General features: G+C 65.4%; 2 protein-coding genes across 6 annotated transcripts; one reads left to right on the top strand and one right to left on the bottom strand.

The window, feature by feature from the left end:
* Positions 1-457: 457 nt before the first annotated feature.
* MAP3K6 (mitogen-activated protein kinase kinase kinase 6) lies at positions 458-10,164 on the top strand. Of its 2 annotated transcripts, XM_069803245.1 has the most exons (28): positions 458-1,018; positions 1,511-1,650; positions 2,346-2,369; positions 2,794-2,981; positions 3,099-3,267; positions 3,465-3,571; positions 3,704-3,874; positions 4,191-4,303; positions 4,455-4,614; positions 4,758-4,908; positions 5,114-5,221; positions 5,298-5,347; positions 5,478-5,573; positions 5,895-5,979; positions 6,061-6,194; positions 6,274-6,401; positions 6,508-6,644; positions 6,818-6,923; positions 7,106-7,263; positions 7,370-7,550; positions 7,632-7,794; positions 8,081-8,246; positions 8,342-8,527; positions 8,630-8,735; positions 8,984-9,212; positions 9,302-9,557; positions 9,685-9,761; positions 9,891-10,164. In XM_069803245.1, exons 1-28 carry the CDS (start codon positions 718-720, stop codon positions 9,964-9,966), a joined length of 3,966 nt encoding a protein of 1,321 aa, XP_069659346.1. In that variant the 5' UTR covers positions 458-717; the 3' UTR covers positions 9,967-10,164. The 2 variants fall into 2 exon arrangements, with proteins under 2 accessions (XP_069659346.1, XP_069659347.1); XM_069803246.1 differs by lacking the exons at positions 9,302-9,557; positions 9,685-9,761; positions 9,891-10,164 and having other exon boundaries at positions 8,630-8,728.
* Positions 10,161-16,845, bottom strand: SYTL1 (synaptotagmin like 1). 4 transcript variants are annotated; one of them, XM_069803248.1, is made up of 17 exons: positions 16,717-16,844; positions 15,866-16,032; positions 15,095-15,221; positions 14,376-14,672; positions 13,917-14,062; positions 13,727-13,835; positions 13,295-13,334; positions 12,870-12,969; positions 12,573-12,667; positions 11,976-12,098; positions 11,715-11,881; positions 11,528-11,630; positions 11,248-11,409; positions 11,096-11,174; positions 10,919-11,018; positions 10,627-10,832; positions 10,161-10,453 (listed from the first exon to the last, which is right to left on the bottom strand). In XM_069803248.1, exons 4-17 carry the CDS (start codon positions 14,621-14,623, stop codon positions 10,314-10,316), a joined length of 1,818 nt encoding a protein of 605 aa, XP_069659349.1. In that variant the 5' UTR covers positions 14,624-14,672; positions 15,095-15,221; positions 15,866-16,032; positions 16,717-16,844; the 3' UTR covers positions 10,161-10,313. The 4 variants fall into 4 exon arrangements, with proteins under 4 accessions (XP_069659349.1, XP_069659348.1, XP_069659351.1 ...); XM_069803247.1 differs by lacking the exon at positions 16,717-16,844 and having other exon boundaries at positions 15,866-16,106; XM_069803250.1 differs by lacking the exons at positions 15,095-15,221; positions 15,866-16,032 and having other exon boundaries at positions 16,717-16,845.
* Positions 16,846-20,769: the final 3,924 nt, after the last annotated feature.

Below are 20,769 nucleotides of genomic sequence, written 5' to 3'. Positions count from 1 at the left end.
GGGAGGGGGGATGCAATGGGGCTACAGGGTAGGGGCCTGCCCAGCCCTTCACCCCCCAGAGAACCCCAGCTTTGCTCCCACCACCCAAGTGACTTCGGCGCCGGTATTTTGGCTGTGACATGTGCTGGGAGGGGGAACCGGCCCCGGCTCCCCCCCCCTTTCCCCTTCCCCTTGCCCTTCTTTCGCAACCGGCCCTTTGCAACCGGTGCCCGCGGGGGGCAGGATCCGGCCCGGGGGGGTCCTGTCCCGTCCCGGGGGTGGCGGGCGGAGCCGCCGTTGACTCACGGCCGGGACAGGCGGAAGCGGCGTCCGGTGCCCGGGGCGGAGCGGGGCGGAGCGGAGCCCGGTACGGGGTAGCCCCGGTACGGAGCCGTCCGGAAAGGAGCCCGGTAAGCGGGGTGGACGCTCCCGGTGAGAGCCAGCCCGGTAGGGAGGTCTCCCGGTGGAGGGGGGTGCGGGATACGGGCTCTCCCCGTAAGGAGCGGGGCAGCCCGGTGCGGGATACGGGCTCTCCCGGTAAGGAACGGGACAGCCCAGTGCGGGGTCTGCCGGTAAGGAACGGGGCAGCCCGGTGCTGGTCACCCGGTACAGGGTCCAAGCTCTCCCGGGGGGGGGAAATTAGGGCAGCCCGGTGCAAGGTAAGGGCTCTGCCGGTAAGGACCAGGGCAGCCCGGTGCAGGGTACGAGTTCTCCCGGTGCTCGGTACGAGCCCCCAGCATGGATCAGCCTGCCCCAGCCACGGAGGTGCCCAGGACCCCCGTGGTCACCGGGAGCTGCTGGCAGGACCCGTTGGCGGTGGCGGGCACGACGGGCCGGCCGGTGTGCAGGTCCCGGGAACGGGCGAGTGGGCGGCGGGCGCTGAGCGTCGTCTGCGTGCTGGGCCGGGAGCCGGCCGCCTGCCCCGCGCTGCACAGCCTGCGCGACGCCTGCCGTCACCTACGGGCACGCCTGCACACCTTGCCCTTCGGCACCCTGGCATTGGGCGACACCGGCACCCTCGACCGCTTCTACAACGCAGGTGAGGATGCGACCCATGCCACCGGTGGAATTCCCAGCGTGGGGTTTCTATCACCCTCTTTTTCCTGCTATTCTGCCTGGTTATCCCAGCTGTCCGGGAATATCTGGGCCGAGAGTCTCCCTAGCCCTTGTGCAGCTCCCGGCGGAGCTCTGCTGGCTGTGTGCTTGGGTGGTTCGCTGTTTGTTTTCCTGCCTTCCTCCTGTTTACTTTCCAGGGTGGTTGGACATTTGCAGGGATGTCTCCTTGGCGTTAAACACGCCGGTGTGATTTCAGAAAGGGTGGGTTTTGTGGAGGGTTTGCTCAGGGTTCAACCCTGTGCCGGGGTGCAAGCGGGTGCCCCTCACCGTAGCCTCAGGTGCTGTGATGGCAGGGGCCATCCCCTCTTTTAGGGGATGCAGACCCCCCCAAACCCAGGGGTGGCTGTTTCTCCCTGCCCCATGAATTCGGGGTCTGGCTTCGGTCCCATGAGCATCCCCGCTGTCCTGCCTGCAGACGTGGCCGTGGTGGAGCTGAGCGACTCCGTCTGCCAACCCTCCCTCTTCTACCACCTGGGCGTCCGTGAGAGCTTCAACATGTCCCACAACATCCTGCTGTGCTGCCAGGCTGACCTGCCCCCCCTCCAGGCCCTGCAGGTCAGTGGGGACGGGGACAGGGACACCCCAGCCCCTGGGTGCTACTGCTCCAGGGTGGCCCCAAGTACCTGGAGCATCCGCGCCGGCAGGAGGGGGATCTCCATCCCACCCCCCCCGCCGAGCCCGGCAGAGTTCCCACGGTTGCATCCTGCTCTGACAGAGATTTCTCTGCACCTGGATGGGATGAGGAGAGGGTGGCTGGGGATCCCAGTTAGCCCTGGAGCTGGCTGCAGGGTGCTGGGTGCTCCCCTGGCCCCAAGCAGCTGGAAATTCGGGAACAGGCGCTTTTCCCTGGGGAAAGCCAATTCCTTGGAAGCAAAACCTTCCACACAGAAGGGGCCAGCAGGAGGGATTCTCACTGCTCAGGGAAAAAAAAAATGCAGCTGGGAGCGCATCCAAATCGTCCCCAAATGTCACCCTGGCTCGGGGGAGCCCCAGGCTCCCCTTTGGAGACCCTTTCCCTGTGCCGGGTTTGGAGCAGAAGCCGGCTGCCTTTGCAGCCCTGCCCGGGGTGGGTGGGTTCCGCACGCAAGGCTTGCAGTGTCGGGACAACTTCCCGCCCTTGTGGCTCGGCCCCAGTGTCCCTTGCTGTCCCTGGCTGTTTTCCAGGTAACTCCGATCCCTGAGCCTGAAATTGGTTGATTTCTTTTGCCGGGGACTCTCCTTAAATCCCTCCTCCTTCCCTCTCTCCCCAGGAGGACATCTGCCAGAAGAACTCGGTGCGTCCCTTTTCCTCATGCTTTCTGCTGCGGTGCCAGCAGGGTCTGAGTCCCTCTCCCCCTGAGCTGCCTCTCCCCAGCCTTGAAGGGTGGACATTGCAGACAAGGAGCGAGACCTCTCCCCAAATTTGAGTTAGGGGGACCTCACTCGCTCAGAGCAAGCGCCAAGAAACAGCAGCACAGAGAGGGGTACCTGGTTTTGAAAGAACCAGGAGTGTTCACTCTGGAGCATAATGATGGCAGTCAGAGAGAAAGCTGCTTTGTCTTTCCTTGCTAATGACTTATGGAAGGTGGTTGTGTTAGCATGGCCTGTATGGTCTGGGCAGCATGAGCAGGCTTGGGGAGAGGGGGTTGGTCCATGATATGAGTAGGGGGGTTCTCAGCTCGGCTGACACAGCCTCTCACCCCTTCTCCCCTCCCTCAGGACCTCTGTGGCAGCTACACCTTCATCCCGTATGCGGTCACCCCCCAGAACAAGGTCATCTGCTGTGACGCCGGGGCCATGAAGTGCCTGACGGAGCTTTTCCAGCCCAGCTCTGAGACAGAGGCTGCCTTCACCCCGCTGGCAGCCCGGCTCGTCCAACTGCTGGAGGGGATCCCCACCGACTCCTGGTACTGCTGCCCACCCCTCCGGCTGCGGGCAAACCCCCATGCCCACATAGGCTGGCAGGGCTTGGCAGAGAATTACCACCACCCCCTAATCCCCACATCTCTGCCCCCCATCCCCAGCGGGTATTTTCGGGAGATGATCCGGCGGGATATCCGGAGGGCACGGGAGATGTACCGGGGGGAACAGCTGAGCCGGGAGCTGGCCCGCATCCAGCAGCGCCTGGACAGCATGGAGCTGCTCAGCCTGGACATCGTGGTGAACCTCCTCCTCTCCTACCGTGACGTGCAGGTGAGGGGATTTAAACATCCCAGGGAGGTGCCAGGGACCACGTCAGCATTTCGGGGGGGGTTTGCTCCGCAGCCTGCTGTTGCTCGGAGGAGTTTGCAACTCTCAGAGCTTGTCCGGTGCGGGGAGAGCATTGCCCCGCGGAGTTGGGGACAGGCAACCCGGGGGTCCCCAGCTTAGCCCCACAGCCATCCTCGCAGGATTACGATGCCATCATTTCACTGGTGGAGAACCTCCAGGCGCTGCCGACCTGCGCCGTGGCCGAGCAGCACAACGTCCGCTTCCACTACGCCTTCGCCCTCAGCCGGTGAGCGGTGGCCGGGGTGGGGGGACACATAAATATACCCCGGGTACCCCAATGGCACAGAGCTGGGGGATCGGGGGACTGAGGGGCCGTGCTGGCGATGCCGTTTGCCGAGCGCCGGTCGCGTGTGTGCAGGCGTAACCGTGCTGGGGACCGGGAGAAGGCCCTGTCGGTGCTGCTGCCCGTGGTGGAGCGTGGGGAGGGGGCTGCGCCCGACCTCCTCTGCTTGTGCGGCCGCATCTACAAGGACATGTTCATCAGCTCCGGCCTCACCGACACGAAGATGAGGGACCAAGCTCTCTACTGGTGAGGCTGGGGACAGGGCTGGGGACAGGGCTGGGGGCCACCTGCCTGCCCGTGCCCCCGTCTGGGGGGGTTTGCAGGGGTTCTGGGGGCTTTCCAGGCAGCACAGCCCCACATTCAACCCCCGCCAGCAGCAATGCGGAGGCAGGTGATGCTAATTCCTGCTGGGCTTTTATTATTTTTACTTCTTTCGGGTTTTTTTTCTGGCTTGGGAGCACTCCTCCATCACAGGGGGCAGCTCGAGGAGCCCGAGGCAGCCGCGTTTTGGCTGGCAGGGGGGTGGCAGCGGCCGTGCCCCCCACCCGCCATCTCTGCCCAGGTACAGCAAAGCCTTCAAGGTGGAGCCGAGTCTCCACGCGGGCATCAACGCCGCCGTCCTCCTCGTGGCTGCCGGCCACCAGTTTGAAACCTCCGTGCAGCTGCGGCAAATCGGTGGGTGCCCACCCACGGATCAGGGACAAGGACCCACCGGGGATGGAGACCAAACGCTGGGGTCTGTTGGTATCGGGGCACCCCTGGAGCAGCTCTGCCCGGGTGCAGGTTTGCCAGCGGAGGGGTGATGGGCTCCTGCTCCCATCTCCAGGGGTGAAGCTGAGCTGCCTGCAGGGTCGCAAGGGAAGCCCGGAGGAGCTGCGCTACTACTGGGATGTGGGTTTTTGCCTCGGAGCTGGCATCTTGGCTAATGATCTCAGCAAAGTCATCCAAGCCTCTGAGAAGCTCTACAAGCTCAACGCACCAGGCTGGTATGGCACGGCATGGCATGTGCCCACCCGGGCAAGACTGGGTCTCCAGTCCCTGGTGTCTGTGCTCCAGGAGGGGGTTTAGGGGCTTTTAGGAGGTGCTGGGGACATCCCTCTCTCCTCTCTTGCCCCCCATGTCCCCCCAGGTACCTGGTCTCGGTCATGGAGACCTTCCTGCTCTACAAACACTTCCAGAGGAGCCCGCAGGTCCCCTCTGCCCGGCAGGAGCTGGCTGATTTCTGGCTGGGCTTCCTCCTCCAGGCATGCCAGCCCTTCGTTGCCGCACCGCACTGCCCGGTGAGGGACCCCATAGAGCCAACCCCTCCTGCCCGGACCCCCAGACGTCCCTAGGGATCACCCAGTGGTCCGGGCTCACTGGGGATTTGGGGAGGCACCAAGCAGTCCACCGGTGCCAACCCAGGGGGGGAGGATGGGGGTGCAGGGATGCAGGCTGGGGACCCGGCGGGTGGGGGGCTCACCCCGCAGTCGCCTGCTGCCACAGGTCCTGGTCCTGGAGCTCAGCAAGGTCCTGCGGCCGGCCCGGCTGGCACTGCACGGTGGCACGGAGGAGCCCGCCCTGACGCTCGCCCTCATCTGCCCCACGGAGGAGGTAGGGATGGGGCTGGAGGGGGGAGAGCTAGCAGGGTCCCCACTGACCCCCTCCTCACCTGCCCCTTCTCCTGCAGAAAGCGGCATCGAGCTGGACCTTTGCGGCCACCGCCATCCAGGGTGTCAGGTAAGCATGTCCCCAGTCCCCTCGCCGACAGGACCGAGGATGCCCCGGTGTGCCCGCAGCCCCTCTGCCCGCCCCGTGGGCAGCATCAGCCCCAGCGCTGACGGGACGGGATGGGGTCTTCTCCCTCCAGCATCTGCAAGTGCGACGAACGGGGCTGCTTCCTCTACGTGATGCACGCGGAGGAAGATTTCCAGCTCTATTTCCCCTCCCAGCAGCACTGCCAGTGGTGAGCAGGGAGGGTGGGGGGCACAGGGACCCCCACATTGCTGGTGGGGGCATGGGGGACCCCCAGTCACTGCCCTGGTGAGCAGGGAAGGATGGGAGCATGCTGTTTCTTCCCTACCTTAATTTGGGGGGGAAGGGGTGTCCTAGGAACCCAAGCCCTGCAGCTGGGTCCCATAAAGCAGGGTGGCACAGCCCCCCTGTTGTGCCACTGGTGGGGGACAAACTGCGAGGGAGCACAGGAGTCCCTCTGTGCCGGGGGGGTCGGTGGCCAGGTCCCCAGCACCCTCACTGGGGCTCAGGACCGCCATCCTCCCACCGGCAGGTTCTGCAACCAGATCCAGTCCCTTCTGGCTGAGCAGGCAGCGGGTGGTGAGGAGGTACCCAGCCCCACACAACCCATCCTGGAGGTGAGATGGGGACAGGGGGTGACATGGGGGGACACAGGGCGCTGAGTGGCACAGGCTGCCACTCCGCATCTCTGCCCGCAGTACAGCTACGAGTACTCGGAGGCGGGTGAGCGGGTGATCCTGGGCAGGGGGACGTATGGGGTCGTCTACGCCGGGCGCTGCCTCAGCAACCAAGTGCGCATCGCTATCAAGGAGATCCCAGAGAGGGACAGCCGGTAGGTGCCATGCTGAGGGGGTCCTGGAGGGTCCCGGGCGACCCTGGGCAGCCCCTCACCCTGGCGTCCCGCCATGCAGGTACTCGCAGTCCTTGCACGAGGAGATCGCCTTGCACAAGCACCTGCGGCACAGGAACATCGTGCAGTACTTGGGCTCCATCAGCCAGGACGGCTTCATCAAGATCTTCATGGAGGAGGTGCCGGGAGGTGGGCAGCACTGGGGATGGGATTTGGGGGTCAAAAGGGGGACACGTGGCCATATGTGTGGCCTAAATGGGGGTGATGCCCCCCTCTGTGCCCCCTCCCTCTCCAGGGAGCCTCTCATCCCTACTGCGCTCCAAGTGGGGACCCCTGAAAGACAATGAACCCACCATCGTCTTCTACACCCGCCAGATCCTCGATGGGCTCAGCTACCTCCATGATAACCACATCGTGCACCGTGACATCAAGGTGAGGGGGGCATCGCCCATCTGGGGGCATGAGACCTGACCCCCTTATCTCAAGGGACACCGGGGGGCCAGGAGCTGCCCCTCCATGTCCAAAACCCCTGGGGTGATGCCCTGCTCAAGCACCAGGAGCCTTCTGTGGCTTGGTTTTATTTTGGGGTGCCCTTCTCGCCCCAGGGAGACAACGTCCTCATCAACACGTACAGCGGGGTGCTGAAGATCTCTGACTTCGGTACCTCCAAGCGCCTGGCGGGCATCAGCCCCAGCGCCGAGACCTTCACAGGTAAAGGCAGCCAGGGCTGGGGACTGGGTTCCCTCGATTTGGGGGTGGTGGGATGCTGAGGACCAGGCGACAATGGGGGTCTGCATCCTTGTACCCAGCATGGGGACAAGGAGAACGCACCCTGGGGGGGAGTTTGGGTGATGGATACGGGCTCCTCTCACCCCTCCTCATGCTCTCCCCAGGCACCCTGCAGTACATGGCCCCAGAAATCATCGACCAGGGGCCGTGGGGCTATGGGAAGCCAGCGGATATCTGGTCCTTGGGCTGCACCATCATCGAGATGGCCACAGGCAAGCCCCCCTTCTACGAGCTGGGCAGCCCCCAGGCTGCGATGTTCAAGGTACCTATGGATTTGGGCAGGGGATAGGGGTTCCCCAGCCCTGAAATTGCCCCCCCTCCTTGGGATGGCTGGTCCCTTTGCAGCTCCACAGGTGCCTTCCCTCCAGGTGGGCATGTTCAAGATGCACCCAGAGGTGCCCGAGTCCATGTCAGATAAAGCCAAGACGTTCATCCTGCGCTGCTTCCAGCCCGACCCGGCCAAGCGGGCGACGGCTGCCGCGCTGCTGCAGGACCCCTTCCTCGCCGATGCCAGGAGGGTCCGGACTCGGCCCGTACCCCCGGCGGGGGGTGAGTCTTGGGGGGGAGAGCAGGATAGGGGGGAACCTGGCATGAGCTGCTAAATAACCGTCTCCATCATCTCCCTGGCAGGTGATCCCCCCCACTTTGCGCAGCAGGATGGGGATGTGGAGGGCAGCGATGGGAGCAGGGGATGTTCCTCAGCCAGGCAGGACGCCCCGGTGAGGGGCACAGCAGGCAGCCCCCTGCTCCCGTGCCACCCCAGCGAGGCAGCCTCCAGCCGCAGCTACTTGGGGTAGGGCATCCCGGGCACGGGGGGATGGAGGGACCCTGGAGGGGGGGGTTGGCTTTCTGCCTCCCATGGCACCCACTCTCCCTGCCGTGTCCCAGCACTGCACCCCACGATGCTCCCTCGCCGTGCCAGGGCATCACATCCCTCCCCATTACAGCTTGGGGGGCTTACAGGAGGTCCCCCATGCCCTCTGCCAAGCCCAATGGCTGTGCCAGCCCCAAGGCCACACTCCTAAATGCCCGAGGCCAGGGTGGGGAGGGCAGTGCCAACCTTGCCCACCTCCCCCCAGCACTGGCCAGGGCTCGTCCGGCTCCGACCACAGCCTGCGCTCGTCCTCCCCCGAGGAGAGCGGGGACGGGTTCCTCCTGCGGAAAGACAGCAAGCGCCGGGCCACGCTGCACCGCGTCCTCACCGCCGAGGCACCGGGCATCATCGCCGCCTTGGAGGAGAGCCAGGTAGGCGCTGGGTGCCCGGGGTGGGGGGTCTGCACAGCAACTGGGTGGAGGGTGGGCATGGTGGCAGCCCCTGAGCATCTCCCTTACCCACCCAGAGCACGATGGGGGCGAGGTTGGGCTCGGAGCATCTAGCCCAGCTGCTGAGCTGCCTGCGGAGCTACATCCAGTGCCCCAGCCAGCACCAGCTGTGCCAGGACCTCCTGGCACTGCAGACCCGGCTGCGGGCAGAGGGGCTGAGCCTCCCCCACCTCCAGGCTCCCCTCTCCAGTTTCCAGGCAGTGGTGAGTGCCCACGATGGAGTGGTAGGGTGCTGAGTGGGTGATGCCCTGGTGTGGGTGATGCCCTGGCACAGTGATGCCCTGGGATGGCTCTGCCCCTTCCAGGTGAGACGGGTGCTGCGGCAGCATCACATCAAACCCCACTGGATGTTTGCACTGGATGATGCCATGAGCCAGGCAGTGCAGGCGGCTTTCACCGTGCTGGTGAGAGGTGGGTGGCACTGGGGGACGGCTGGGACGTGGGTCTGGGTCCCACCACCGTGGCTGGTTGGGTGGAGGAAGAGGGTGGCTGGTCTGGGGTGAGCTGGGGGACTTTGGAGTGCTGGGAAAGGGACATGAGGGGGGGAGCTAGCACTGGGGCAGCTTTGGCTGGGCCCAGCTCCCCATTTTGTCCCTGGTGCTCTGGGTCCAAGGCCATCGGGCACTTCTCTGTGCCCATCACTGTCTCTGCCCCCACAGACCTGGGACTGAAGGCCGGCAGCCCAGGGATGGATGGCACCAAGGACATGAGTGACAAGGATGACACCGTGCCGCCGAGGCTGTCCATCCCCAGGAGCCCACCCCAGCGGGATAGCACCAATTCAGGACTCAGCACCAGCCCCAGCACCCAGGCGGACCCCCTGCCCTCCCTGCAGGCATCCTCGGCACTGGTGACACAGCTCTGCCATCTCCGCATGGAGACAGGCAGGTAGGGCTTCGCTGGTCCTTGTCCTCTATCTCCTGGGGTCCCAGTCTGTGCCCCCCACTGGGTGCCAGTCTGTGTCCCACTCTCCCCAGGCTGCTCCAGGAGCTGGCCGAGAAGGAGCAGGAGTGGCAGCAGCTGATGCAGCGGGCACTTCGCTCCAGGGACGATGACACTGCAGTCCCCAGCCAGCCCCAGCGCAGTGGGGAGCATGGAGAGGTCCCCCCGAGGTGCTTCACCCCGGGGCAGGATCACTCACCCCGAAGCCCCCAGTCCCCCCAGGGACGGGCTGACCCCCTCCTCCTCGAGTGGCTGCAGCGGCACGGCACGGACCCGGCCACCACGGCCACGGTGAGGCCCGTGGCCACTTGGCACACAGAGCTACATGGGAGCTGGGGGTCGGGCCCCGCTGGCGTGAGCAGGGCAGCCCCCCCCCTCCCCGGCATTGCCCCCCCAACACCTCTGCCACCTCCCACAGCTCCTCTCCCATGACTTCACCCTGTGGGACCTGCTGGGCTGTGCCACCCGTGACGACCTCTTCTACGTGGGCATCAGGTACCCCCAGCCCGTATTGCCCCTCCTGGCCTGGCTGAGGTGGGGAGAACAGGGTGGCAGCTTTGGCAGGGTGGGTGGGGGGGACACGGCTTGGTCCCCTCCCTCCAACAGCCCCCCATGTCCCAGCAGGCGCGGGCCAGCATACCGCCTCTGGGCAGCCATCCTGGAGCATCGCCGGACCCTCGCCCAGGAGGAAGGGGAGTAATTCCCAGCCCCAGCATGGGGACATGGATCCAGGACACCCAGCAACTGGAGCCCCAGGGCTGCCACCACGGCGGCTGGCAGGATGGTGACGGAGGGGACAGCCCCACGCTGGGAGCCAGCGGATACAGGGGCTCCAGCTCCACACCAGAGGGAGAAGTTGGGGTACGGTGCCCACAGCAATAAACAGCCACCAAATGTGCCCTCTGGTGCCACTTCATTGCTGCTAAAAGGTTGGGGGGGGCACAGACCCCAGCCCCAACCAGTGATGCTCAGGGTGTAGCTCTGTCCCCCGCCCAGGGTCCCACAGTCCTGCTGGCACGGGGTGCTCCATGGGGGGGGCCGTGGCAGCTATGCCCGGGGGACGAGGTTGGTCCGCAGAGGCAGCAGCGCTTCCACCCACTGCCCCGGCTGCCGGAGCAGGCGTCCCCACACTCCCCGCTCCTCCGCTGTCGAGTCCATCCAGCCCACCGGCAACCCGTAGCTGCTCCCTGCCGAGAGACCACTGGCATCACCTTGCAAGGTGCCACCAAGCCCTTGCAAGTTGCCACCAAGCCCTTGCGAAGTGCCACCAAGCCCTTGCAAGTTGCCACCAAGCCCTTGCAAGCCGTGGGGGGCACCCTGGGGTTCCTGGGGCTTGCTCCCCCCCCCTTCCCCACCTCACCTGTGCCCAGGCTGAGCCGAATGCCACCCAGCTGGCGTTTGGAAAAGGCTTCGCGGTGCCAGAGGGTGAACTCGGCACACGCCTCGGCCAAGTCCTTGGCCTGGAAGCCGTCGTACACCATGGTGTGGTTAAAAAGAGGATTGAGGCTTCGCTTCACCACCCGCGTCTTCTGCCGGCTCGCCTTGCTGTCGTCCGGCAGCACGTAGCTGGGGGGGGGCGACAGCAGGGTGAGGGGGACACACACACACATCAGCCCCTCTGGGTGCCCCCCTGGGTGTCACCCCCCCCTTACCACTGCACAAAGGCATCCACGGTGCCACTTTGCAGGGGGATGAGGCTCTGAGCATCCTTCACCCAGATGTGCAGCTCACCTGTGGGTGGCAGCCCCCCACCTGCGGGCGAGAGGGGTCAGGGGCACCCTGCCATGCTGGAACCCCCCCCCTCCCCGGTGCCCACGGGCACCTCTTACCTTCTGAGCCAGCAGGAATGAATTTCAATGCCAAGTTGAGGTTGCCCCGGCTGGTGAGGCCGTCCGAGGAGATGGGCATCTGGGGAGGATGGGGGGGTTATGGGCGGCCGTGGATGGGGGGGGAGTGGGCTGGGGGAGGGCTGAGAACTCACACGGGGCTGGAGGCTGAACCACTCGGGGCGCGTGTTGGCCCAGTCCCAGGCGCCCAGCGCGATCTCCACCTCCCCCAGGAAGACGTTCCTGCCCAGGCTGTCGTGGTGCCACACTGAGAGGTTCAGGGTCCGGCCCTGCAGGTCCCTCTTCTCCAGCTTGTACTGGTGGGGAGGGGACACAGACAGGGTAAGGTTATTCACCCCCACCCATCCATCCCCCCTTGAACCAGGAGGACACCCCACCCCCACCCCCAAACCACTCCAAAGCGGGGTTAGAAACCTTGAGGGTCTCATTGAAAATGGGATCCAAGCTCCTCTTCCTCACTGTGGTCTTGCGCTTGCTGTGGTTGGACTTATCCGGCAGCAGGTACGTCTTGATGTACCTGGAGCCAAAAAAATGAGGAGGATGCAATGGGTACCACCGCGAGCATTGCCCGGGCATTGCCGCTCGGGGCCGGGGCACTCACGGGTCCGACCGCTGCTTCTTGGCCTCGGCCAGCTCGCGGCACCGCAGCACGTGGACCCGCAGCTCCTTCTTGGCTGGGTCGTAGCAGAGGGAGAACTGGACGCAGCCCCGTACGGCCACGCTGCCCAGCTCGCCCTCGCTGTACAGGCTCATCAGGCTGCCGCTCAGCTGCGAGGCGGCGGGACAGGGTCAGGGGGGCTGGAGAGGTGACACCCCCCCCCCCCCCGACACACACACACCCCAACAGCCCCCAGCCCTGTACCGTGGAGGAGCTGAGGCTGGACACAGAGGAGCTGGTGGTCAGCACGCTGCTTCGGGGCGCGTGGCCATTCTGCGGGGACACCCGGCCCGGGCATGTCTGATCCGTCTGGGGGGTCCCCAAGCCCTGGAAATGCAAAGCAAAGAGGGGTCAGCACCACCCCCCCCGGACCCCCATCCCCAGTGCAGGGTCCTGAGGGCACCCAGCTCCCAGCAAGTGCCCAGTGCCTGGGCACAGCCCATGCCATGCTGGCTTTGCATGCCCCAGACAGCCCTGCTCCAGCCCCATACAGCCCTATATAGCCCTCTCCAGCCCTCCCAACTCCCTCCAGCCCCATACAGCCCCCCTAACCCTGTACAGCCCTATATAGCCCCCTCCAGTCCCCCCAACTCCCTCCAGCCCCATACAGCCCTATATAGCCCCCTCCAGCCCTCCCAAATCCCTCCAGCCCCCCTAAACCTATGCAGCCCTATATAGCCCCCTCCAGTCCCCCCAACTCCCTCCAGCCCCATACAGCCCCCCTAACCCTATACAGCCCTATATAGCCCCCTCCAGCCCCCCCAACTGCCTCCAGCCCCATACAGCCCCCCCCAGTCCCACCTGCCCAGCATCAGGGCCACTGCATGCAGAGTCGGGCTCCTCCTCGTCTTCCTCCGCGCTGGACGTGCCAAAGGGGTTCCCACCTACTGTGTCACCTGCAAGGGTGCAGTGTGGGTGGGGGGTCTGACCACAGCAGGGATGGATGGGGGGAGGGTGTCCCTTTTTTTTTTGGCAAGAGGAGTGAGAAGGCAAGCGAGGGATGGGGGCTGGGAGGATGCTGGTAAGCAGTGCTGGGGGGCTCCAACCTCCCCAAATCTTGACGGCACTGACCCCCCCACCACCACCCATTATGATTACCTGGCTGGGCTGGGACATCCTGCTCCCTGGCTGGGATGTCACCCTGCCACAGGGGCTGTGACACTGGGGTCTCCTCCAGAGCTGGGGCTGTGGGGCTGGTCTGCGAGGTGGCACAGAGGGGAAAGGGTGAAAATGGGCACCCTCCTCTCCCCGGTCTGCTCCCCTCAGTCCAGCCCCTCTGGGTGCCTGGGGACAGGGTGGGCGACATCCCGTGGGACATCCCTCCCATCACTCCCCACGCCACAAGGTTCAGGATCATACTTTGCAAGACCACGCACAAGGCTGGCCCCAACGGCAGCACCTTTTTGGGGTGACACTGTGGCCCCGGGGCCACGGCAGTCAGGGTGAGTGAGCCCATCACTGGGGCGTCAGGTACCGGCTGCAGGCTCTGCCGTGCTGGCTCAACCCCCCCACCAGGCACTGACCTGGGGCTCTGCGGTTGCCTGCGCCTCCTCCGTAGGGGGGCTGTGAGAAGAGAGGATAATTAGTTTCTCTCGACAAGGCATCAGGCTAACGAGCACTTTCTCTCCCCCTCCACATCCCCGCAGCTATTTATAGAGCCGGGGTCTGGCAGGGCCATGGAAACCCTCCCAGGTGGTGGACAGACAGACATGGGGACAGTGGACAGACGCCAGGACAGTGGACAGATGCCAGGACGGTGGACAGACACCAGGACGGTGCAGCTCTGGCTGTGCCATCCCCTTCACCATGGACTCTGCTCCCACTTCCCCACCTCCAGCTCCCCCCGGGCATCCCAAGGCTGTGCCACCCCCAGCAGGGTACCAATAAGAGATGCCACCAGCCCTGGGACACCCATGGGGTAAAAGCCACCCCCCCCCCCCCCGCCCCACCCTCACCTTTCCTCCAGCTCCTCCACACCATCCTCATCCTCCTTCTCCTCCACCAGTGGCTCGCCGATGGCCTCCAGCTCGCCAAGGCTGGGGCCACACTCCAGGTCCCCCGCTCCTGGGGACATCGGGGACCTCAGCAGGCTGAGCCCCGGCCCCCAGCATCCCCCCCCCACCCACATCCCCATCGTTCACCTACCCCGGGGCCGCCTCCTGCGGCGGATGGAGGCACGGACGAGGTCGGAGCCCAGGTGGTGCCGGTGGCGCTGGGCACGGGCATCGCAGAACCAGTCCCCGGTGAGGGTCCTCAGCCGCGCTGGGTCCGACACCGACTTGCGGAGCTTGCTGGCAGTGGGAGGGTGGTGTTGGCTCCCCCACCACCCCGGTGCTGCCATCAACCCCTGTGCCGCTGTCCCCATCACCGCTTCCCAAGAGGCTGATGGAGCCACCACAAGTGGCGTTGGGGACACCAGCCACCCTCTCCCAGGGGGTTTGGGACCCCTAATGCCGGTGTCACCCACTGCGGGACTTCACTCTGCTGGGCTCAATGGGTGCCCCCATCCACAGGGGAAAGGGGATCCCAGGCTGGCTGCTCTTGGGGGGGGGGGGTTTCACACTGTCCCCGAGGGTGACACTGAGCAGGGGACCCCCACCTCACCTGATGCGCCCCTCCTCACGCCGGCGGAGCTGCCAGTCGCGGCGCAGCACCTCGGTGATGGCGCGCCTCTCCTCCTCTGTCAGGAAGCTCAGGTCCAGCAGCGCTTCAGCCCCCAGCTCCAGTGCCATGGTGGGGCTGGGGGGGCCGGTGAGGGCACCCCGGGGTGCTGGTCTAGGCGGATGCTGAGAAGCAGAGGGCTGTGGGTGGGTGGGCTCAGCGTGTCGGGCATGCACCAGCGATGCCAGCATCTGGAAAGGGACTTTGGGGCCGCTTTGGGGTGGGAATCATCCTGACCCTCTGCAAAGAGATGGAGTGGAAGCTCAGCATGCAACCCCGCCATGCACACACACAGACATTGAACCCCAAAGCACCCCCGGGACCCCCAATGAGGACAAACTGAGGGGTGGGATGATGCCGAGGGTGCCAAGGGAAGGAGCACGGGCAATCCCATAGGCAGGCTGAGGGAAACCCTGCCGCTCCTGCTGCCGGGCCCTGCTGCCGGCCCAGTGCCAGGGCCAGCCCTGCCCACTGCCGGGATCCTGCCTGCAGCCCATGTTTGCAAAGGGTGTTTGCTCAGGACTGGCTCTGCCCCCTGCCTGCTTTCCCACGGGTTTCATTGGGTGCCACAGCACTGAGATGGGGGGCAAAAGGGGGCTCGGCTGCCCCCACGATAGGCTGAGACTTAACCAGGCTGAGACCGAACCAGGCTGAGACCGTACTCAGCTCATCACAGCTCCCAGGGCAGAGGATGCAGCAGGGGCTCTTGCCCCACTTCCCTGGCGTTGCCTCACTGTTGCCCTTCCTCGCTCCAGTGTTGCGAAAGCGCTCGCTGCCTGGCGCGGGATGCTGAGGGCAGGAAATTGCAGCAGCAGTGAGGCAGGATCGGTCCTGCTGCCCCCCCAGTCCCCCCCACTGCCCCAGCCACCCCGCTGGGACATTAGCACCAGCACAGCCACACCCCGGCATGGCTGGGGGGGCTTCCGCCTCCACCGTGGGGCTTGGACACCAGTGGCCCTGTCCCCGGCTCCAAAGGCGACTCTGTCCCTGTCCCACGGGTGGTCCCGTCCCCAGCCCTACAAAGGGTCCTGTCCCAGCCCCACGGGTGCCTTTATCCCAGCCCTGTGGGTCACCCTGTCCCTGCCCCACAGGTGGCCCTGTCTCAGTCCAGTCCCCAGCCCCATGGGTGCCCCCGTCCCAACCCTGGGGGGGGGTGCCAGACATCCCCTGGCACTGGGGACCCCAGCCCAGGATCCAGCTCAGGATCTGAGCACACTGGTGCTGCTGGGTGGGCTGGGTGCCAACCCCACCATGGACACCCCCCCCAAACCAGCACCAGGGACCCCCCCCCCATCATGCACCAGGGACCCCCTCCCACAACCTGAACAACCCCCTCCCCAGCACCCTGCTCCCCAGGCGAGGCAGGGGGACCCCACGACACCCACCAGCACCCTGCACCCAGGGCTGGGTGGGGGGTCTCGGTGGGCACGTACCGGCTGTCACCGGGGCTGGGATGCTGCTGCCGCCGTCTCCCCGCCGCAGCTCGCTCGTATCCTGTTTACTGGCGGCATACGGGGGTGTCCCCCCACCCCGGAACAGAGCCGGCACCCAAAAAAAGTCACCCAGATCTTGCCCAGGCGCTGCCACGGTTCCCTGATCCCTGCAGGGACCCCAGTGGGTGGGCGCAGCCGGGCTGTAAACAAGCACCCACCTCCCGCACCCACCGGTGTGCAGAGGGGTGCTGGGCACCCGCCCCCCCCCCCGCATGGGAGACCAGTCAAACCAGTTAGACCTCGCCAGTAAGCCACAACTTTGGGGGGGTGGGGGTGCACATCTCCCTTTTTTCTTTGCAAGTAGCCCACCACAACAGAGAGGGGGCAACGGATGGTGCGAAAAAATACACCCATGCCCCCACCCCCCCAAATGCACCCAGGCTCAGCCTCCCCGGAACCCCTCCTGGGGACTAGTAGGGCCCAGCTGCCCTCACCACAACCCAGAGCTGCACACCCCCCCGTGTCCGTGTCCCCCCCACCTCCCTCCCTGCACCAGGGACCCTGCAGCCCATCACCGTGGCCTCGGACCCCGTCCAGCCCCACCAGCTGGGCCAGGCCTGTGGCACAGCAGTAGGGACGATGAAAGCCACTGCAGAAATTCGGGTCCCAGAGCCCCCATCCCATCCCTCCTCGGTGGGGAGCAGAGCAGAGACGGGGGGGGGCTGCAGCCCCTCCGAGCCAGGCAAGAAAAGCCAGGACACCCCCCCCCCAAATCCAACACCCCCCCCCAGGATCCCAGCACAGCCCCACCATGGGGCAAACAGCGGGGTCAGCCCCACGGCCGCCCTTACCTGCCCAGGACAGCGCGTGTGGGGGGTCACGGTGGCTTGTGTCCCCCCCACCCACCCACCCAGCACCCCACGGGGACGTGGGTGGCCCCCGGTCCCCACCCTCGGTAGGGTGCTGGCGGCCTAGAGCTGAGTCAACCGCAGGCGAGGAGCAAGCGCCTCCTCGCCTCGGCGGCACGAAAGCAGGGACTGGAGCCAGCAGCACCTGCCGGACGGGACTGAACTGGGCTGAACTGGGCTGAACTGGGAGGTGTCAGGCAGCCTGGGAAGGAGTGGTGCAGAGGGGAAGTGACCCAGGGTAGGGGGACCCCCCTCAGCCCCCCAAGCTCGGTGGAGGCTCAAAGCCAAGAGCGTGGATGTGGGGATGGGGTGGGAGAGCCCCCCCCGTCCTCACCAAGGGGTTTCTGGGGAGCACATGGGGCAGGATGCGGCCTCGGGGTGCTTTATCCGGAGCAGCTCTGGGAGAGCTCCAGGGTTGCGCTGGGGGGACTGGGCAGACTGGTCCCTGCTGCACATGGTGGGTGGGTGGGGGCAGTAAATCCACTGTCCCCCCCAGAAAACCTAGTGTGGGGCAGTGCAGGGTCCCTGGGGCTTTGCAGGGCCCCCAGCCCCACGGCTCCCATCCCATGGGGCAGCCCCAGTCCCCCCCAGCCTCATCCCATCACTAACCCCAGCCCCACAGCCCCTACCCCATGGGTATCCCCAGCCCCACAGCTCCCATCCCACCCAGTGCGATCCCATCTTGCTCCAAAGGAATGGGGGTCCCGACCACCCGGGACAAACCTGGGTGCTCAGCCCCATGCAGGATCAGGCCGGCAATGCCCCGCAGTGGTAAACCCCAGTACGCAGCGCAGGAGCATCCTTCCCCAGCACATCGGGGACCTGTGCCTCAGTTTCCCTCGATCACAGAGGGAGGGTGGCTGGTTGGGGGGGTGGGTCAGGCTCCCCACCAGGCTCCAGCCATCACCCAGCCGGCTTTACGACGAGATGGCAGTGCTGCTGGGGGAGGAATTGCGGTGGGGTGCAGCGGCAGCAGCCTGGTAGCACATGCTGAGCACAGGACCGCAAGAAAAGGGGATTATTTTTAGTGTGGTTTCTAAGGAAATGAGACTTTAACAACAGCTCTGTCTGTCTGTCTGCCGGCTGCCCTCCCCTTCCTCCCCTCATACGGTGATCTCTGCTCAGCTCCGGTGGGGAGAGGCCCTAGGTGGACGAGGTCCCTGCTATGGATGCTCTGGAAATGCAGCGAGCGTGGCCAGGTCTCTGCGGGGGGTGGAAGGGGATGGCTCAGGGACGGTCGTGTCCCTGCAGGGGTGCTCGTAGGCTGGTGGCTCAGCTCTGGGTCGCCCAGGGTGGGCACTGATCCCCTTCTGTGTGTCCTGGACCCTTTGTACCAGCAACATCCAGAGCAAGAAATGTTTATTGGCTGAGACTGGGACAGGAAAGGATGTGGCAGGATCCGTCCCCTGCTCCTGGATCTCTGGAGATGGATGGACAGACAGTACCTGACACCCCGGTGATGGGCTTGCTCAGTGGGGCAGTGCCCCTCCTCGGGGCCACGGGCAGGCAGCTCGGGGAAGCCTCGAGCACAGCACACACAGAGCTAAACCCCACGGCCGGAGGCGTGGGGGAGCAATGGGTCACATGCTGCAGTGTGTCCCCCCACGCCATCCCTGGTGACCCAGAGGCGTAGTGAGTTTGCTGGGTCTCAGCTGTAGCCGCTGCAGCACTGCAGTGCCCGTGGAGCAGAGCCTCCCTCGGTGCCTCCCTCAGCCCAGGACAACCGTGGCCGGAGGCTGCGTCAACCGGTGACACCGGGGAACACCCTGGCCACCAGCACAAGGCGAGCAAGGCGCTGGATCAGCCCTCAGGGATGGTTTTCCTTGCAGAGACCCTGGAGCGAGCCAGGCAGCCGCGGTGGCCTGCAGCCCGGCTCCAGCCACCTCCCGAAACAGCATCGGAGGGAGAAAACCCCCCTTCTGTCTCCTGGGTGCCGGGTGCTCGGAGCTGGGTGCTGGCAGCTCAGAGCTGGGTGCTGGCAGCATCCCCGTGGGTGCACAGAACAGGTTCTGCCTCATTTCTGTGCTGGGCGTTTGGGCAGCGGGGAGGGAGTGGGGGTGAGGAGCAAGTCCTGTCCTGCTCCCCAGCCCTGCTCCCTCCGCCAAGGACTCGTTCTTCAGGAGGCGCAGGCAAGCCTGGCTCTCCCGGGGGGAAACCGAGGCAGGGAGCACGCGCCGGAGCATCGGCAGCATCTCGCCTGCTTGTGGGTTTGCAGGTGGGGGAGTGGGGCAGCACCCGCAGCATCAGCAGCCCGGTTGGGTGGGCAGCACCTGTGGGACCACCAGCTGAGGGCACCCAGGGTGGGCTGCAGGGCTGGGGGGGGGCGTTGAGGGAAACAGGCTTTGAAGGCTCCTGCTGGAGCTGAGCTCCACGGTCACTAGCTGCCAAGAGCATCTCTGGAGGGATGGGGACCCTGGAGCGGCCCCTCCAGCCCATGTCTCCCTGACAAGGAGGTGTTGACCCCGCACGGTGGTGGGGAGAAGGCCGGGAGGGATGGGGGTCCCTCCCCCGGGGACCCAGGAGGGGAAGGCAGGCCTTTGTGCATCCACGGAGCCCACGCAGGTGGTGGATGCAGGAGATGCTAAATCCCCCCACGGGCACCAGCCGCAGAACACAAACATCTCTGCAAACCAGAGAGGGGGTTTCACATCCCAAAGCTGCCCCACAGACACACAGCCTCGGCAGCCTCCCCCAGCCCCAACTCGCCCCCCTTCCCTTTCTGCCATTGCTTTTACATCCCTACGTCCTCCCCCCCAGGGATGGAGCCATCTGGCCCCATTCCCCCCCGCCAGGGACTTGGCTCCCCATGCCCTCTGCCCTCCTGGTGCCTTTGATGTGCCGCTCGAGCGCTCCCTGGGCATGTGGGGATGGACCCCAGCTCCCACAGGCTGGGGATCTGCTTGCTTGCAGCCCCCTCCTCATTTTTAATTTTTAATCCTGGCAATAGAGCAGGAACCTCGTGGCTTTTCCACTTTCGGCTCTGGCTGGGGATGATGTGCAAGGCCTGTCCGGGAAGACGTAGGCATCAAGAGCCCCAGCACTGGGTCTTGCACCCCCTTCCCCTCCCCTGCCTGGGAAACAACAGGGATGATGGGGTGGCTGAGGATGAGGAGGGAGCTGCAGCCTCGGAGGCACCACAGCTGCAGGCAGCCCAGCCACCACCACTGGCGTTTTCAAAAGCTTCCACCGTGCAAATGCTTAAGTGCAATTTGATATTGCTCCCCAGGGAGCCCTTTGATGTGCCCCCCACACACACTAAGGGAATGAGAAATGGGGCCCCCTCGCCTCCGACCAGCTGCAGCAAAGTGACCCCGCTTCAAAGGCGGCTCCACGCCAGCCCCGCGGCGCTGGCATGGCCGGCGATGGGGCATCTGCTTCCCCGACCCCATGGAGAGGTCAGGGACCCCCAGCCCCGCTCCCCACGCTGAAGAAGCCCCCACACCATGGCTGCTGGGGTGGATCGGTCACGCTCGGCCATCCTGGGCGAAGGCAGAGGGGTGGGAGGCAGTGAGGTCCCTCTGATGATTTGGTTTAGGTCATTTGGCAGGTTGGGACGGATCCAGCCACTCTGCTTTGTGGCCTCCCTGGCTTCCCGCAGCCTCCGTCCCTCCTGGGGCTGGGCTGACCACGCTGAGAGGTAGAAGAGAAAAATGAGAGGAGCAGGGCTTGCAGGGTCCAGCCTCCTGTGACAGCCGGAGATCTGTGAGCACCCCGGGCGCCCGAGTGTGACTGTCTTGGCACATTCAGACCGGCTGCTTCCATATAATCCCCAAATACCATGACCCAAACCGTGCGGCTCAGCTCCCACGCACCTCCAGCCAGATTCCCTGCAGCTCCCCAGGCAGCAGAAGTGGGTTAGAAAAATCTTGCCACGCTTGGGAGGCAAGCAGGGACCCAGCAGGACGGTTACAGCAGTACAGAGCCGTGCACGCCAGGCAGACCGTGTTCCTGGTGGGTTTTGCATCCTCACCTCGTGCTCCAGTGACAGACGTGAGC

This window comes from Haliaeetus albicilla, chromosome 16 (assembly GCF_947461875.1).
Source record: "Haliaeetus albicilla chromosome 16, bHalAlb1.1, whole genome shotgun sequence".
NCBI lineage: Eukaryota > Metazoa > Chordata > Aves > Accipitriformes > Accipitridae > Haliaeetus > Haliaeetus albicilla.
The sequence above is the reverse complement of the archived record's forward strand: the minus strand, read 5'-3'. Positions and strand labels throughout refer to the sequence as shown.

Excerpts from the sequence above, each read along its gene's own strand:
- MAP3K6 (XM_069803245.1), top strand. The coding sequence starts at position 718 with ATGGATCAGCCTGCCCCAGCCACGGAGGTGCCCAGGACCCCCGTGGTC. Across the intron at positions 9,213-9,301 it reads CTCCGCATGGAGACAGGCAG|GCTGCTCCAGGAGCTGGCCG; the intron begins GTAGGGCTTCGC and ends CACTCTCCCCAG. Across the intron at positions 9,558-9,684 it reads ACCCGGCCACCACGGCCACG|CTCCTCTCCCATGACTTCAC; the intron begins GTGAGGCCCGTG and ends CACCTCCCACAG.
- SYTL1 (XM_069803250.1), bottom strand. The coding sequence starts at position 14,623 with ATGCTGGCATCGCTGGTGCATGCCCGACACGCTGAGCCCACCCACCCA. Across the intron at positions 11,882-11,975 it reads CCAGCCTCAGCTCCTCCACG|CTGAGCGGCAGCCTGATGAG; the intron begins GTACAGGGCTGG and ends GCCGCCTCGCAG. Across the intron at positions 11,019-11,095 it reads CATTCCTGCTGGCTCAGAAG|GTGGGGGGCTGCCACCCACA; the intron begins GTAAGAGGTGCC and ends TCTCGCCCGCAG.